The sequence below is a fragment of the Engystomops pustulosus genome, chromosome 6 (genome assembly GCF_040894005.1).
Source record: "Engystomops pustulosus chromosome 6, aEngPut4.maternal, whole genome shotgun sequence".
Taxonomy (NCBI): Eukaryota; Metazoa; Chordata; class Amphibia; order Anura; family Leptodactylidae; genus Engystomops; species Engystomops pustulosus.
Genome location: NC_092416.1, coordinates 183,411,791 through 183,426,719, shown reverse-complemented (window position 1 = coordinate 183,426,719; position 14,929 = coordinate 183,411,791). Strand labels below are relative to the sequence as shown.

The 14,929-nt window shown below is 42.9% G+C and overlaps 1 protein-coding gene and 1 pseudogene across 1 annotated transcript; both read left to right on the top strand.

Annotated features, from left to right (window-relative positions):
- Nucleotides 1-2,771: 2,771 nt before the first annotated feature.
- LOC140065403 (uncharacterized) lies at nucleotides 2,772-13,144 on the top strand. The gene is made up of 5 exons (XM_072113021.1): nucleotides 2,772-2,874; nucleotides 3,267-3,309; nucleotides 3,391-3,488; nucleotides 4,075-4,177; nucleotides 11,650-13,144. Exons 1-5 carry the CDS (start codon nucleotides 2,806-2,808, stop codon nucleotides 12,609-12,611), a joined length of 1,275 nt encoding a protein of 424 aa, XP_071969122.1. The 5' UTR covers nucleotides 2,772-2,805; the 3' UTR covers nucleotides 12,612-13,144.
- The window catches only part of LOC140066016 (uncharacterized), a 20,416-nt pseudogene continuing 18,421 nt past the window's right edge, over nucleotides 12,935-14,929 (top strand).

The following is a 14,929-nucleotide window of genomic DNA, read 5'->3' as shown; positions in this document are numbered from 1 at the left end:
GACAGGAAACGTGGGCCTCCTCCAGGCTTTTCTCCTGGAGATAAGGTCTGGCTGTTCTTCAGATGTGTCCAGCTGAAGAACCCCGGCTACAAACTCGGTCCTCGTTTTCTGGGCCCATTCGAGGTACTAAGGCTTATCAATCCTGTGGCATACAAACGTCATCTTTCTCCCACAATGCGCATCCCGAGCTCCTTATATGTCTCCCTCCTGAAACAGTTATTTCATCTTGAATCATTTCTCCTTGCAAATAGCTCATCCTGCTCCTGTGGCTGATTCCACCAATGTCTATGAAGTCAAAGAGGTCCTGGACATAAAGTTGGTTAGAGGGAGACAGTACTTTCTCGTTGACTGGATGGGCTGGAGGACAGATCTTGGGAGCCGGAGGACAACATCCTGGACCGTGCCCTTCTGCAGAGGTTTTTTCAGACCAAAAAGAGGGGGAGGCCAAAGGCCAATACTGTCAAGGGTGCTTCTGTGACCCATGTTCCGAGTTGCAGGGTCACCCGTGTGCCTCCCTCTGCCCCTTCACACCAGCAACAGCTTCACTTACCTAGCCGTGCTCCAGTGACAGTCTCCTTGCTTCAGCGCTCGCATCCCCGCTGTCTGAAAGCTAAAGGGCTAGCGCACTGCTAATTGGCACTGGCCTCCTGACAACAGGAAGAGGTTGTAAATGCTCCCTGCCAGATCTTTGTGCCTCTATGCCTGAGAGAAAACTTTGTTCCATGCCCTTTGCGATAATCCTGATTGCCCGTTGCCCGTACCCTGGGCGGTCTGAAAATTGTAAAAAAAAAAATTTAAAAGTGAAAAAACAAAATGAAATAAAAACCCATAAGAAATCTAATTGTCCCCCTTTCCTTAGAACTGATATAAATATAAAAAAACAGTAAAAATGATTAACATGTTAGATATCGTCACGTCCCAAAATGTCCAATCAAAATATAATAACTGTTATTCCCGGGTTTTAATTTGGAAACAGAAAATAGCACCCAAAGTCAAAAATGCCACTTTTTTGCCATTGTGCAACCTATCAAAATAATCAATAAAAAGTGATATATAGGCCGCACAGTCCTCAAAATGGTATCATTAACAATGTCATCAAAAGACGCAAAAAACGTCACCACAAACAGCTCCATACACTGAAGTATAAAAAAGTTATTAGCGCCAAAACTTTTCAAAATAAATAATTTTTTATTTGTACAGGAGGTTGTAATTTTTGTAAATATGTAAAAACATAGATTTAGGATCTATGTGATCATACTGCCGATTCCCAGTACACCGCATCAAATATTAAATACCATCACTATGAAGTCCAATTTGTTATGCAGAAAACAAGCCCTCACACAGCTCTTTATATGGAAAAATAAAAAAGTTATGGATTTTTGAAGGTGGGGAGCAAGGCTGGCTCCAGGTTTTAGTGGTCCCCTGGGCGATAGAGCCTCAGTGGGCCCCTTCATGGGCCGCCCTCCAGTAGCCACACTGCCGCCCCTGTACACACACTGTATCCCCCCACTCCAGCTATACTCCCCCCCTCCCCCTGTACACACACTGTATCCTCCCCCACTCCAGCTACAATACCCTCCTCCTCCTGTACACACACTGTATCCCCCTACTCCAGCTACACTGCCCCCCACCCCCTGTACACACACTGTATCCCCCCCTCCAGCTACACTGCCTCCCCACCCCTGTAGACACATTGCCCCCCTCCCTTTCCAGCTACACTGCCCCCCCTCCTCCTGTTGGCACACTGCCCCCCTCCAGCTACACTGCCCCCCTCCTCCTGTAGACACATTGCCCCCCTCCAGTTACACTGCCCCCACACCCTGTGTAGACACACTGCCCCCCTCCAGCTACACTGCCCTCTTTCTGTACACAAACTGTATCCCCCCACCTCGTGCTAAACTGCCCCCCCCCCTGTACACACACTGTATCCCCCCCACACTGCCCCCCCTCCAGGAAAGAAAAAAACCTCACCTTTCTTCGTTCCCCTGAAGCAGCGCAGGACCAGCCGCCATCTTTTTTCCGTTGACGTCATCACTTGCGCCGGCTTCACATCCGTCGCATACCGTGGGGAGTGACGCTTCGGGGGAACGAGGACAGGTGAGTTTCGGATTCTGTTTCTATGTTGTGCTCCCGAGGACCTCAGCATAGAGGCAGAAAATGACACCAGCCGGAAGGGGACCATTTCTATCAGTGTCTTAAAGCAACAGTGGTACAATTGATCCGGGGGCCCGCGTAAGCCGGGTGCTGGCGCTGGGCCTAGTGGGGAGTAAAAAAGGAAAATGCAAAAATGAAAAAGGACCTCGGGGGGGAAAAAGCAGTTTCTAAGAGAACTGTTCCTAGTGTCCTGGTTATGGCTTTGTGAAGACACTCATGTACAGAACTCCACAGCCAGAGGGCATAAGTGAGGGTCTCGAGCTAGTCCAGTGCATCTGTTGTACCTACCAAAAGAAGCACAAACTCCACCAGAGCAGGAATTGTGGTCCTGCAGTTAAAGCTCCATTGAACATAGCACTGCAGCCGCCTCATACAAGCTCTACAGAAAAGACGCTTCCTCTCGCTTGCTCCAAACTCTTCAGCCAGCACCAAATCCAGCATCTTACTGAGCACATTCAATGTACAACAAGTTTCAGACAAAAGAATGTCCTAAATCATCACATGACATGACATAATTAAGGACATTCTTTTGTCAGAAATGCACTGACTGTGCTTTTAACTTCTGGATGTCTCGTTATCTGTGAATAAGGTTTATATGCCCTCTGGACACCCGAGGGAGATCGTATTTCTCCCACACAAGGGGCTGGTCACATGACTATGACATCATCACAGGTCCTTTCCCCTCTCACATATATCTGGAGCACAGCTCTGCAGGCGGAGGTACGTGTGTAGTCACCGGTGTTGTCTGTCAGGGTTACCGGGGCACATTAATCAGGGACCCCTCACTCCCATCTCTCTGGTATTTTCCACCAGAATCTCATCCATCCCTGAGTATCCACTCACTATACAGAGGAGGGATGTGGGTGGTGAAGGGAGATCTGTATGAAGCCGCGACCAGTGCAGACTGCAATGTGCTGCAGATGGTTATAGGAAAGTTACAGCCTAATAATAGACTGATATCACCATAGAGAAACTCCTATATAATCCATTATTATCCCAACCACACAACCTCCACCACCGAGTCACCGGCATCTCCTCATTGTACTTCTACTCATTACAGGAACTGCATTTCTCTACATGATGTTACTTTATCTTATCTTCTTTCTCTTCAGAATCAGACAATGGACAGAGACCACCAGCCCCTCACATCAGCAGGTAATAGACAGGACTAAATCCACACGTCCTTTCATTATCTGTATGGAAAGAAGGAATTCAGTCTCTGGATGTTTCCTACAGGTAGATCCAGTAAGAGAACATCACCGGAGAGATGTCCCAGTCCTCTTCTTCTACCACAGGATTGTAAAGAAGAAACATATGACCCAGATTATTATCAGGTAGATGGAGATGACATATTCTCTGATATATGGAGGTTTATTCTAGAAATAAAAGTTTCTTAAAATTGACTTATTGTGAAATCCCATCTCCTTACAGTCTCCATGGGGGTTATTTAGCACAGTGCGCAGACATACGATAGCTCAGCTCCTTAGGCGTCTTGGCATAGAAACAGGCACAGTCAGGCTCTTTTTATGTGAGAAAAGTCACTGGTTGCAGCAAGTTGGCTGGTGCTTGGAGAAGAACGCTCCGTACTGACCCACTCCTCTGCCGGCCGTGTCCTGCTCTACGCCCCCCTGTCCTAGAGCTGCCATGGAGGGAAAATAATCGCAAATGGTAGCAATATATGTAATTATTTCAGGGCTTCTACTCCAGTATTTATCAAAAGCCCTGATAAATACACCTCTATGCGCCAGACTCTGCGGTAACGAGACAACATGGTAGATTCCGGCAGCTATGTGTCTCAGACATATCCTCCTGTCAGGTCATATTTGGTTGTTATGATAATTACTGATCTTTTATTATTATCTATAACCTTCAGTGTGACTTCTCCATCGTCTGGTGACTTCTTACAATTTTTTTTCTCAGTTTGTGTATCAGGGTGAAGATGTGAAGAATATTACTGCTCCAGAGGCACATGTGAGAGGCGATGAGCGATGTAAGGAGGAGATTTCTACAGGTAACTGCCCAGGTGAGTAGTAACCACTAGATAAAGCAGAGACGAGTGATAACACAATACACAACATGGAAACATAGGGGCACATTTATCATACACTGACGCTCACATATGAAAAGTCACCAACAGCAGCGAGTGCGCCAGCAATGGGACAGTAACACCCCGCGTCAGCCCACTCAACACCTTCCGCTCAGCCCCTTCACGCCCCAATGGCGTAAAAGTGGCAGAGAAGGCAAAATAATTGCAACTGCTAGCAATAAGCTAGCATCCGCGATTGTTTCAGGGCCACTTTTAGTATAACAAAGGGATGCATATGTAAAAGATAAATAAGGTAATTTTTATTATAAGTTCACATAAACACAATTAACCCCTTCACGCTCCGTGGCGGATATATCCGCCACGGAGCGCAGTGACTTAGCGCTCAGTGGCGGATATATCCGCCACGGCGCTTATGCCGGCTCGGCTCTGGATCAGAGCCGAACCGGCATCGGGAAACACGGGGTGCCGGCTGTAACTAATAGCCGGCACCCCAGTGTAACACCCGCGATCGGAGTTGTCTCCGATCGCGGGTGCTTAACCCGTTAAATGCCGGGGTCAGCGCGACCGCGGCATCTAACATGCATCTGGGGGATCTTTCCCCCACGATCGGTCCCCCCGAACCGTTTTCGGGGGGCGCCGATCGTTGCTATAGTAACTCTGGGGTCCGATCTGGACCCCAGAGTTACCTGCAAGAATTGCCAGTAAGATGGCGTCTGTGACGTCATCTTACTGGCACAGTGCCAGCCTATGCAAGTGTATAGGCTGACACTGCTAATATCCTGCAATACATGAGTATTGCAGAATATTATCATGAAGAAGCAATCAGATGATTGCTTCTTCATGTCCCATGGTATAAAAGTGAAAAGGTTAAAAAAAAAAAAGTTATTCAATAAAAAAATAAAGTCATAAATCACTAAAAATGCCCCAAACCCCCAAAACATATAAAGAGACATATAACTCAAAAAAAAGTCTAAATCATAACACAAATCCCACATATATAGTATCACCGCGTCCGTAACAACCCGTAGAATAAAAGTAAATCATTATTGAACCCCCACGATAAACGCCGTAAAAAAAACTGTTATAAACCCTCCAAAAATTATGATTTTTACCTTTTCAATCCCACAAAAAATGCAATAAAATGCGATCAAAAAACCATATGTACTCAGACATGATACTGGTGCAAAGTACAACATGTCCCGCAAAAAACAAGCCATCAACAAGCTCCGTAGCCAAAAATGTAACAATGTTATGCCATTTGGAAGACGGCAATACATAAATGATAGATTTTTCCCCACATTAGGGTTTTGTTTGACAAATTTAGTAAAACGTAAGAAAATATATTCGTGTCTGGTATCCCCGTAATCGTATCAACCCATAGAATAAAGATAACATGATTATTAGTCTATACGGTGAACACCAAAAAAAAAAAAAAAGTAAAAAATCCAGTACAGAATTGATGCTTTTCTACTCCTGCCCTCAAAAAAAGTTCCTAAATTTTCAACAATAGGTGATACCAACCCCAAAATGGTAACAATGGAAAAAGCATCTCGTCCCGCAAAAAAAATGCCGTCACATGGCCCAAATAACGGAAAAGCGAAAATTTTATAGCCTTCAAAAGAGGCCAATGAGGAAAGTAAAATCCTGGCAGCTGCATGGCGCTCCTTCCCTTCTGAGCCTCGCTGTGTCCCGATAAAACAAGTCACAGCCACATGTGGGGGGTCTCTGTACTCGGGAGAAACTGCAGAACAAATTGTATGGTGGGTTTTCTCTTTTTATATTTTGGAAATGTGTAAATTTTAGTGCTAAATGAACGTATAAGGGAACAATATGACCATTCTAAATTTCACCTCCATTTTGATTCAATTACTATGAAGATCTCAAGGGGTTAACAATCTTCGTAAAAGCTGTTTCTGATAGGGGGGGGGGTTTTGATGCTAAATATGTAAAATTTCATTCAAAACTGTATTTATCCCCAAAATAGTCAATTCTGAAAATCCGGAAAAGCGATATTTGTAAGCCGCGTGACATCAAAATAAATTATCCAGACATTTCAAAAATTATGAAAATGTAAAGTAGGCAAATGGGAAATGTTATTCAGCAACTTATTTAGGTGGTAAATCGATCTGCCTGAAAACGCGGTGATTTAGAATTTCGAAAATGGCAAATTTTTCAAAAAATTTATCATATTTTCTTTTTTTTTGTAAATAAACGCAAAACTTATCAGCCAAAATTTACCACTAAAATGAAGTACAACATGTGGGGAAAAAACAATCTCACAATCGTTTTGATAAGTAACAGTGTTCAAAAGTTATAACCATATAAAGCGAAGCAAGTCAGAATCCAAAAAATCGGGCTGAGCCTTAAGCTACAAAATGGCTGCGTCCTTAAGGGGTTAAAAACCATTAAAAAGTCTTCATTAGGACATACGAATTGAACAAACAGACAATAGTGTGGGACTCATGGATTGGTAATTATAAATGTGCACTCTGTATGTATTCCAAATGGGTTACTACAAGTGTAGAGAGCAGAATAGTCAATAAATTCTATGAAATAGAGCACCAATAGGAATGTATATAAAAAAAATATATGTATTAATCGATTACAATGGTCTCCATAGATCAAAATTACATTATATTCTAAATAAAGATAGCAGTAACCAGCCATGTATAGATTATTCACAATATGTGCACATTACTAAAGAAAGAAAGATTAGTTACCAGTCCTAACACATGCCAGCAGGGAGCGACCCGACGCGTATCGCCTATCAGGTAGGCTTCATCAGGAGTAAATGCATATCAGGGGAGGATTGCCTTATGTACCTGTGACTGCTCGGCGGGCAGTTCCGGTCAAAATTCGGCGCATGCGCAGTACAATTCGCAAGAGCTGGAAGTGCGTCATAATGCGGCAGCCGCTCACTAGGTGGAACGCAAGCTGCGTGTCACCAGATACTAGGTGATATCATGTGATCCATGTTGCAGACAATAGGCGGAACTACAGTGCAGTAAATCACTTATGTCTATAGTAAATGGGACCATGTAGTCCTATTAAGGAAGATATGTTTTGTCGGCGAAATAGTCATATATTGACATCCATGCACGATCATTGTAGGAAATAGAGACTGAAAAAAGGAATTATATCGCATGTGATTATTCCACTAAGTGACGTCACAAAAGTAGATAGACTCTATAAAAGTTTCCATTTCGACATTACAAATTAGAAAAAAAAGTAAGTAGTTTATAAATACTCAATATCGAGTCAGGAAATTACGAAACGTGATAAAAGGAGACAAATTCGATGAAGACTAATAAGGAAACGGCGCACATATAAAATACGGCAATATACTTTCTCAATGTAGAGATTCAGACTCTACGTGGTATAAAGTGACAAGTGCTATCCAAATGATAAAGTGCTTAATACGTGAATATGCATAAAAAGGTTCTATTTTGTTTTAGAACATATAGATCATGCACAAGCTCAAACCATAGTATCTTAATATCAGTAAAGCACAAAAGCAGCACAGGACAATGTGGCCAATACTCCCCTTAAGATAATAATAGTGGTAAGAGAAAAAAAAAAAAGTAGTATTAAATATTATATCACTATAAGATACCTATAATAATGATATTAGATACTAATCCTGGTCATAGTTATATCAAAAGGGTAATCCATTGTGTAGTGGAATTATAGTTCGGCATGGTTCACAGAGAGGGAGGTAACAAGGCCACTGGCGTGGCGCAGAAGTCCTGATAAATATTCCCCATAGATTAAGAAGAGCTGAAAGGTGGGAGCTATGAGGGTCAGGAATACTGCTCACCAGGACCTCGGAGGAGGAGACTGAGATGTTACATCAAGAATTACCGTATTTTTCGGACTATAAGACGCTTCTTACTATAAGACGCACCCCAGATTTAGGCTTCCAAAAAAAGGAAAAATATATTTTACACCAATTAAAATATTTCTGTCGGTTGCACTAAAGCACAGCGCACACTGACATACATTTACACACACAGCTCACCTATACGCACACTCACACAGCTCACCTATACGCACACTCACACAGCTCACCTATACGCACACTCACACAGCTCACCTATACGCACACTCACACAGCTCACCTATACGCACACTCACACAGCTCACCTATACGCACACTCACACAGCTCACCTATACGCACACTCACACAGCTCACCTATACGCACACTCACACAGCTCACCTATACGCACACTCACTCAGCTCACCTATACGCACACTCACTCAGCTCACCTATACGCACACTCACTCAGCTCACCTATACGCACACTGCTCACCTATACACACACTGCTCACCTACACACACACTGCTCACCTATACACACACACAGCTCACATACACACACACACAGCTCACCTATACACACACACACACAGCTCACCTATACACACACACACACAGCTCACCTATACACACACACACACAGCTCACCTATACACACACACACACAGCTCACCTATACACACACACACACAGCTCACCTATACACACACACACAGCTCACCTAAACACACACACACAGCTCACCTATACACACACACAGCTCACCTACACACACAGGTCACCTATACACACTCACTCAGCTCACCTATACACACACACACAGCTCACCTAAACACACACACACAGCTCACCTATACACACACACAGCTCACCTACACACACAGGTCACCTATACACACACACACACAGCTCACCTATACACACACACACAGCTCACCTATACACACTCACTCAGCTCACCTATACACACACACACAGCTCACCTATACACACACACAGCTCACCTATACACACACACAGCTCACCTATACACACACACACAGCTCACCTATACACACACACAGCTCACCTACACACACAGGTCACCTATACACACTCACTCAGCTCACCTATACACACACACAGCTCACCTACACACACAGGTCACCTATACACACACACACAGCTCACCTATACACACACACACAGCTCACCTATACACACACACACAGCTCACCTATACACACACACACAGCTCACCTATACACACACACAGCTCACCTATACACACACACACAGCTCACCTATACACACACACATACTTCCCCCATTCCTCTTCTTCTCACCCTGTCCCAGTGCAGCATGAGAGTATGAGACCTGCAGTGATGTAAGAAGCATGTGATCAGTCACATGATTCTGACATCACCGCAGGTCCCGTACAGTAGGACTTCGGGGAGAGGTAAGAGCAGTGCGGAGGCTCTTCTCTGGGAGAACGGGTGCAGTTCTGGGTAGCACCCGATCTCCCTTACAGAGGTCAGGAGGGTCTGGCAGTGCTGGATCCTCCTGACCTCCGGACTATAAGACGCAGGCACTTTTTAGCAAGATTTTTTCTTGCTAAAAAGTGCGTCTTATAGTCCAGAAAATACGGTATATCATATCAAACAAATGTTCTGCAATACATTTTCCATTTTATCAGTAAACTTTAACAGTATTAGTAACTTCCAAAAATGACAGAGACTTCTTGTTGGATGGAAGTTTCGGCTACAGCTATTTTTTTTTTTTCTATGTTAACCCGTAATATCCAAAAAACAGGCACTTGGGATAGAATCACACAATTTTGAGGCCTGGAACTCTATGCCCAGCTGGCAAGTTGACCAACTGAGCAACCACCATCTCAAATGTTTCACTATTCCGCCATCAGCAGATCCTTGTAACCCTACAGGGATCAGTGACATCCAGCAACAAGAAGCGTTTGCGTTTTGGAAGGCCCCCAGAGTATTATATATCCAGGCCTTTCTCGATAAGGTAAAAACAGTTTGGCCACATTATATCTGCATCGCTCCCTATGAACTCCCTGTGCCGTACTACAATCCTCTACACCTGGAATGCATGAAACGAACCATATGGGAATTCACAGTATGCCTGGTTTACTCGATGACAGAATACTTAAAGGGGTATTCTTGTCTGGGCATTCACATTCAGTTTAATTAATCTGCGATATGTAAACATTTCTTCAATTATATGTTATTAAAAAAAATGTTCCTGTGTGAAGATAATTTGTCATAAATGTAGCCATGTTGTCCCTTAGAAACGAGATAGCTTCCTCGGATACGGCCACCTTTGCTGGAGTGATTGCACAAAGAAACAAAACGTTATTATATATAAAATGTCCGGGAGTTACTACATGTTGCACAGCCGTCCTGTGGTAATGATTGCTGAATCCTGGTGGTCCGGCAGGACTCTATAGCGCATGTCTGGCCACCACTGCCAGAGTGTGACGTGGTCGTATCTGAGAAAGCCATCTCGTTTCTAAGGGACAACATGACCACATTTATGAGAAATTATCTTCACACAGGAACATTTTTTTTAATTAACATCCAATTGAAGAAATGTTTACATAAGGCAAATGAATTAAGTTAAATGTAAATGCCCAGATGGGAATACCCCTTTAACAACTTGCTAGATAACTCGGGGAACTCTCTTGGACCATATCATCAAAATCTCTTAGAAGAATGATTGCACACTGCCAAAGTTTCATCTCATTAAGGTCAATAATTCAGACACTGCCTCCGAAAGGACCTGAACCCATTTTAGGCTCTGGATACCCTTCCAAAATACGTCCACCTGTTGAAAACCCCAAAATCCCCCATGACCAGCTCAAAGTAGGTACAGGTGACCCAAAAGCCAAACAGTTGACCTCGGGCTCTGTAGCTGCCTCAATATGAGAGGAATTGGTGCCCTAATATCCAAAGGTCCATCCAAAGACCCCTGCCACTTTTTAAATATCACATGCAATTTAATACGGCCAAGCTGTGGGGGGAACCACTCTTATGAACGGAAAATTGGGACCCACTCTGGGTAAAAGAGAAACTCACCCTAGTCACTGTAACTAGAGAGACAAATAGGAGCCTGGAGACTACATTACCTCCTGCCTGGGGATGGGAAGGGGAACAGACACTGGCAAGTAGACAGCTAAGCCCTCAACTTCAGTGACTAGATGAATTTTCAAAAGTTACCAAAACCAGTACCCATAATTTTAACTTCTTCACATCTAATAATATTAGATGTTATTAGATACCTTCCTTAAGAAGTAACGTGTACCCCACAGGGAGTGTCTTTGGCTCTGTTGCTCTCTGCCTCCGCCTGCTTCTGCAGGACAGGAAATGCACGTTCATGTGAGAGGAATATGACTACACACAAATACCTGCCCGATCATAGTCAGAGCTGAGTTTAGGGTCAGATCCATGGGCAACCAAAAAGGCACAACAGAAGGAGTGATTGTTGGAATTAAATCTGTGAAATGCTGAATTTTTGTTACGTTAAATTTAGAGAATGTATTATTTTGCCATCCTGCTTATATTTAAGAATTTTGTCTTTGTGGGAATACCCCTTTATGGTCATATTATATAATCTGTTTTGTTTCTTGGCAGATGACAATACCGGGAGCTCAGAGGAACATCTTATATCATCACATATTACAGAAAGTGATGATTGTATAACACCAGATAGATCTGAAGATCATGACAATATCCCAGGTGCTTCCTCAGGCCTTCACACACAAGGTCCGTCATCTGCTCCTATTAGATGGGTCCTTTCTACTGAATCATCAGGAACGGATATGAACATTAAGTCAGGTTTAGAAAGTGTGAATTATTACACTGTTAAAGCAGATCTTCAACAAAGTCACACAGGAGAGAAGCGATTTTCATGTTCAGAATGTGAGAAATGTTTTAGTCAGAAATCAAATCTTGTTAGACATCAGAGAAGTCACAGAGGAGAGAAGCGATTTTCATGTTCAGAATGTGGAAAATGTTTTGCCCTTAAACACCATCTAGATGCACATCGGAGAAGTCACAGAGGGGAGAAGCCATTTTCATGTCCAGATTGTGGGAGATGTTTTACTCAAAAATCAAATCTTGTAAGACATCAAAGAAGTCACACAGGGGAAACTCCATTTTCATGTTCAGAATGTGGAAAATGTTTTACCCAAAAATCTAATTTTTATCGTCATCTGTTAAGTCACACAGGGGAGAAGCCATATTTATGTACAGATTGTGGGAAATGTTTTACCGAAAAACCTAATTTTTATCGTCATCTGTTAAGTCACAAAGGGGAGAAGCCATTTTCATGTACAGAATGTGGGAAATGTTTTGCTCGGAAACAAAATCTTGTTTTACATCAGAGAGGTCACACAGGGGAGAAGCCATTTTCGTGTTCAGAATGTGGAAAATGCTTTACCCAGAAGTCAACCCTTGTGTCGCATCAGAGAAGTCACACAGGGGAGAAACCATTTTCATGTTCAGAATGTGGGAAAACTTTTTCCCGGAAACCAAATCTTGATCTGCATCTGATAAGGCACAAAAAGGAGAAGCTATTTTCATGTTCAGATTGAAGGAAATGTTTTACTCGGAATTCACATCTTGTTAGACATCGGAGAAGTCACACGGGGGAGAAACCGTTTTCATGTTAAGAATGTGGGAAATTTTTTACCTAAAAACCAAATTTTTATCGTCATCTGTTAAGTCACAAAGGGGAGAAGCCATTTTCATGTACAGAATGTGGGAAATGTTTTGCTCGGAAACAAAATCTTGTTTTACATCAGAGAGGTCACACAGGGGAGAAGCCATTTTCGTGTTCAGAATGTGGAAAATGCTTTACCCAGAAGTCAACCCTTGTGTCGCATCAGAGAAGTCACACAGGGGAGAAACCATTTTCATGTTCAGAATGTGGGAAAACTTTTTCCCGGAAACCAAATCTTGATCTGCATCTGATAAGGCACAAAAAGGAGAAGCTATTTTCATGTTCAGATTGAAGGAAATGTTTTACTCGGAATTCACATCTTGTTAGACATCGGAGAAGTCACACGGGGGAGAAACCGTTTTCATGTTAAGAATGTGGGAAATTTTTTACCTAAAAACCAAATTTTTATCGTCATCTGTTAAGTCACAAAGGGGAGAAGCCATTTTCATGTACAGAATGTGGGAAATGTTTTGCTCGGAAACAAAATCTTGTTTTACATCAGAGAGGTCACACAGGGGAGAAGCCATTTTCGTGTTCAGAATGTGGAAAATGCTTTACCCAGAAGTCAACCCTTGTGTCGCATCAGAGAAGTCACACAGGGGAGAAACCATTTTCATGTTCAGAATGTGGGAAAACTTTTTCCCGGAAACCAAATCTTGATCTGCATCTGATAAGGCACAAAAAGGAGAAGCTATTTTCATGTTCAGATTGAAGGAAATGTTTTACTCGGAATTCACATCTTGTTAGACATCGGAGAAGTCACACGGGGGAGAAACCGTTTTCATGTTAAGAATGTGGGAAATTTTTTACCTAAAAACCAAATTTTTATCGTCATCTGTTAAGTCACACAGGCGAGAAGCCATTTTCATGTACAGATTGTGGGAAATGTTTTTCTCAGAAATATAATCTTGTTACTCATCAGAAGTCGTTGCACAATGGTAAAGCTGAATAATGTTATAAATCTGGAAAATGTTGAAGCCACAGATCACATCGTTTTGCTAAATGAACAATCATCATCAGTAGACATTTGCTTCTAAATCAGACATAAACTATTTGTCTTGCTTTATGTTATATTATTCTGTTTGTCTGTAAAATAATATGTGTATCTCTCTCCTGCTGTTACCTTATATCATATGAGTTCTATGCCTGGTCCTGCCTGGTGTAGCTTTCCGCTATAGCTTATGCCGGTATTGGTGCTTGGAGGTGGCATAAGGTATAATGATGCCATCACTCAAGTCGGGTCCCCAGCATAATTGGGCACCAAACATGTCTCTACTCTTATTCAGAACTCCAAATAGCAGCATATCTACCCACCTCCTAGTGATCTATCCTTAATGATATTTACTCAGTGGTAAAGTGGACAACAAATACAATGTGTGTTGTCAATTATTCTCACTGTGAATATAATGTAATATGTTACACCATACACCTGCATGAAGTGTAGCTTAGCACATTTATCAAACAATGCATAAGAATTAGAGATGAGCGAGCACTAAAATGCTCGGGTACTCGTTATTCGAGACAAACTTTTCCCGATGCTCGAGTGCTCGTCTCGAATAACGAGCCCCATTGAAGTCAATGGGAGACTCGAGCATTTTTCAAGGGGACCAAGGCTCTGCACAGGGAAGCTTGGCCAAACACCTGGGAACCTCAGAAAAGGATGGAAACACCACGGAAATGGACAGGAAACAGCAGGGGCAGCATGCATGGATGCCTCTGAGGCTGCTTAATTGTACCATTATGCCAAAATTATGGGCAACAGCATGGAAATGACAGATTGACCGAATGAGGCTAGATAGCATCTAAAACATGCAATAATTGACCCTGACACTATAGAGGACGGCATGCAGAGGCAGCAGCAGCAGCGGCAGGCTAGAGAGTGTCATGGCGACATACCCTAAATGGACTCAGGCTTCAAACCAATGGGTGGCAGAGAGGAACCAAAGGAGGTGAGCAAGAAGCGCTGAAATGATTTCCTATGTGAACAAAAGGTTGACGGTATATTTAGTCGATAACACAGCATGGTGGCGACATAGTGACCAAGTTCCATAACGTATCTGGTGAAACACGAAAAATGAGCCTGACACGGCTCTTTTGATAAGGGGACGACATGTGGAGGCAGCCATGAAGACGACTTCCATGATTAAGAGCGACAGTATGGGGCATCCATATTGCGCAGCTATGATTGCA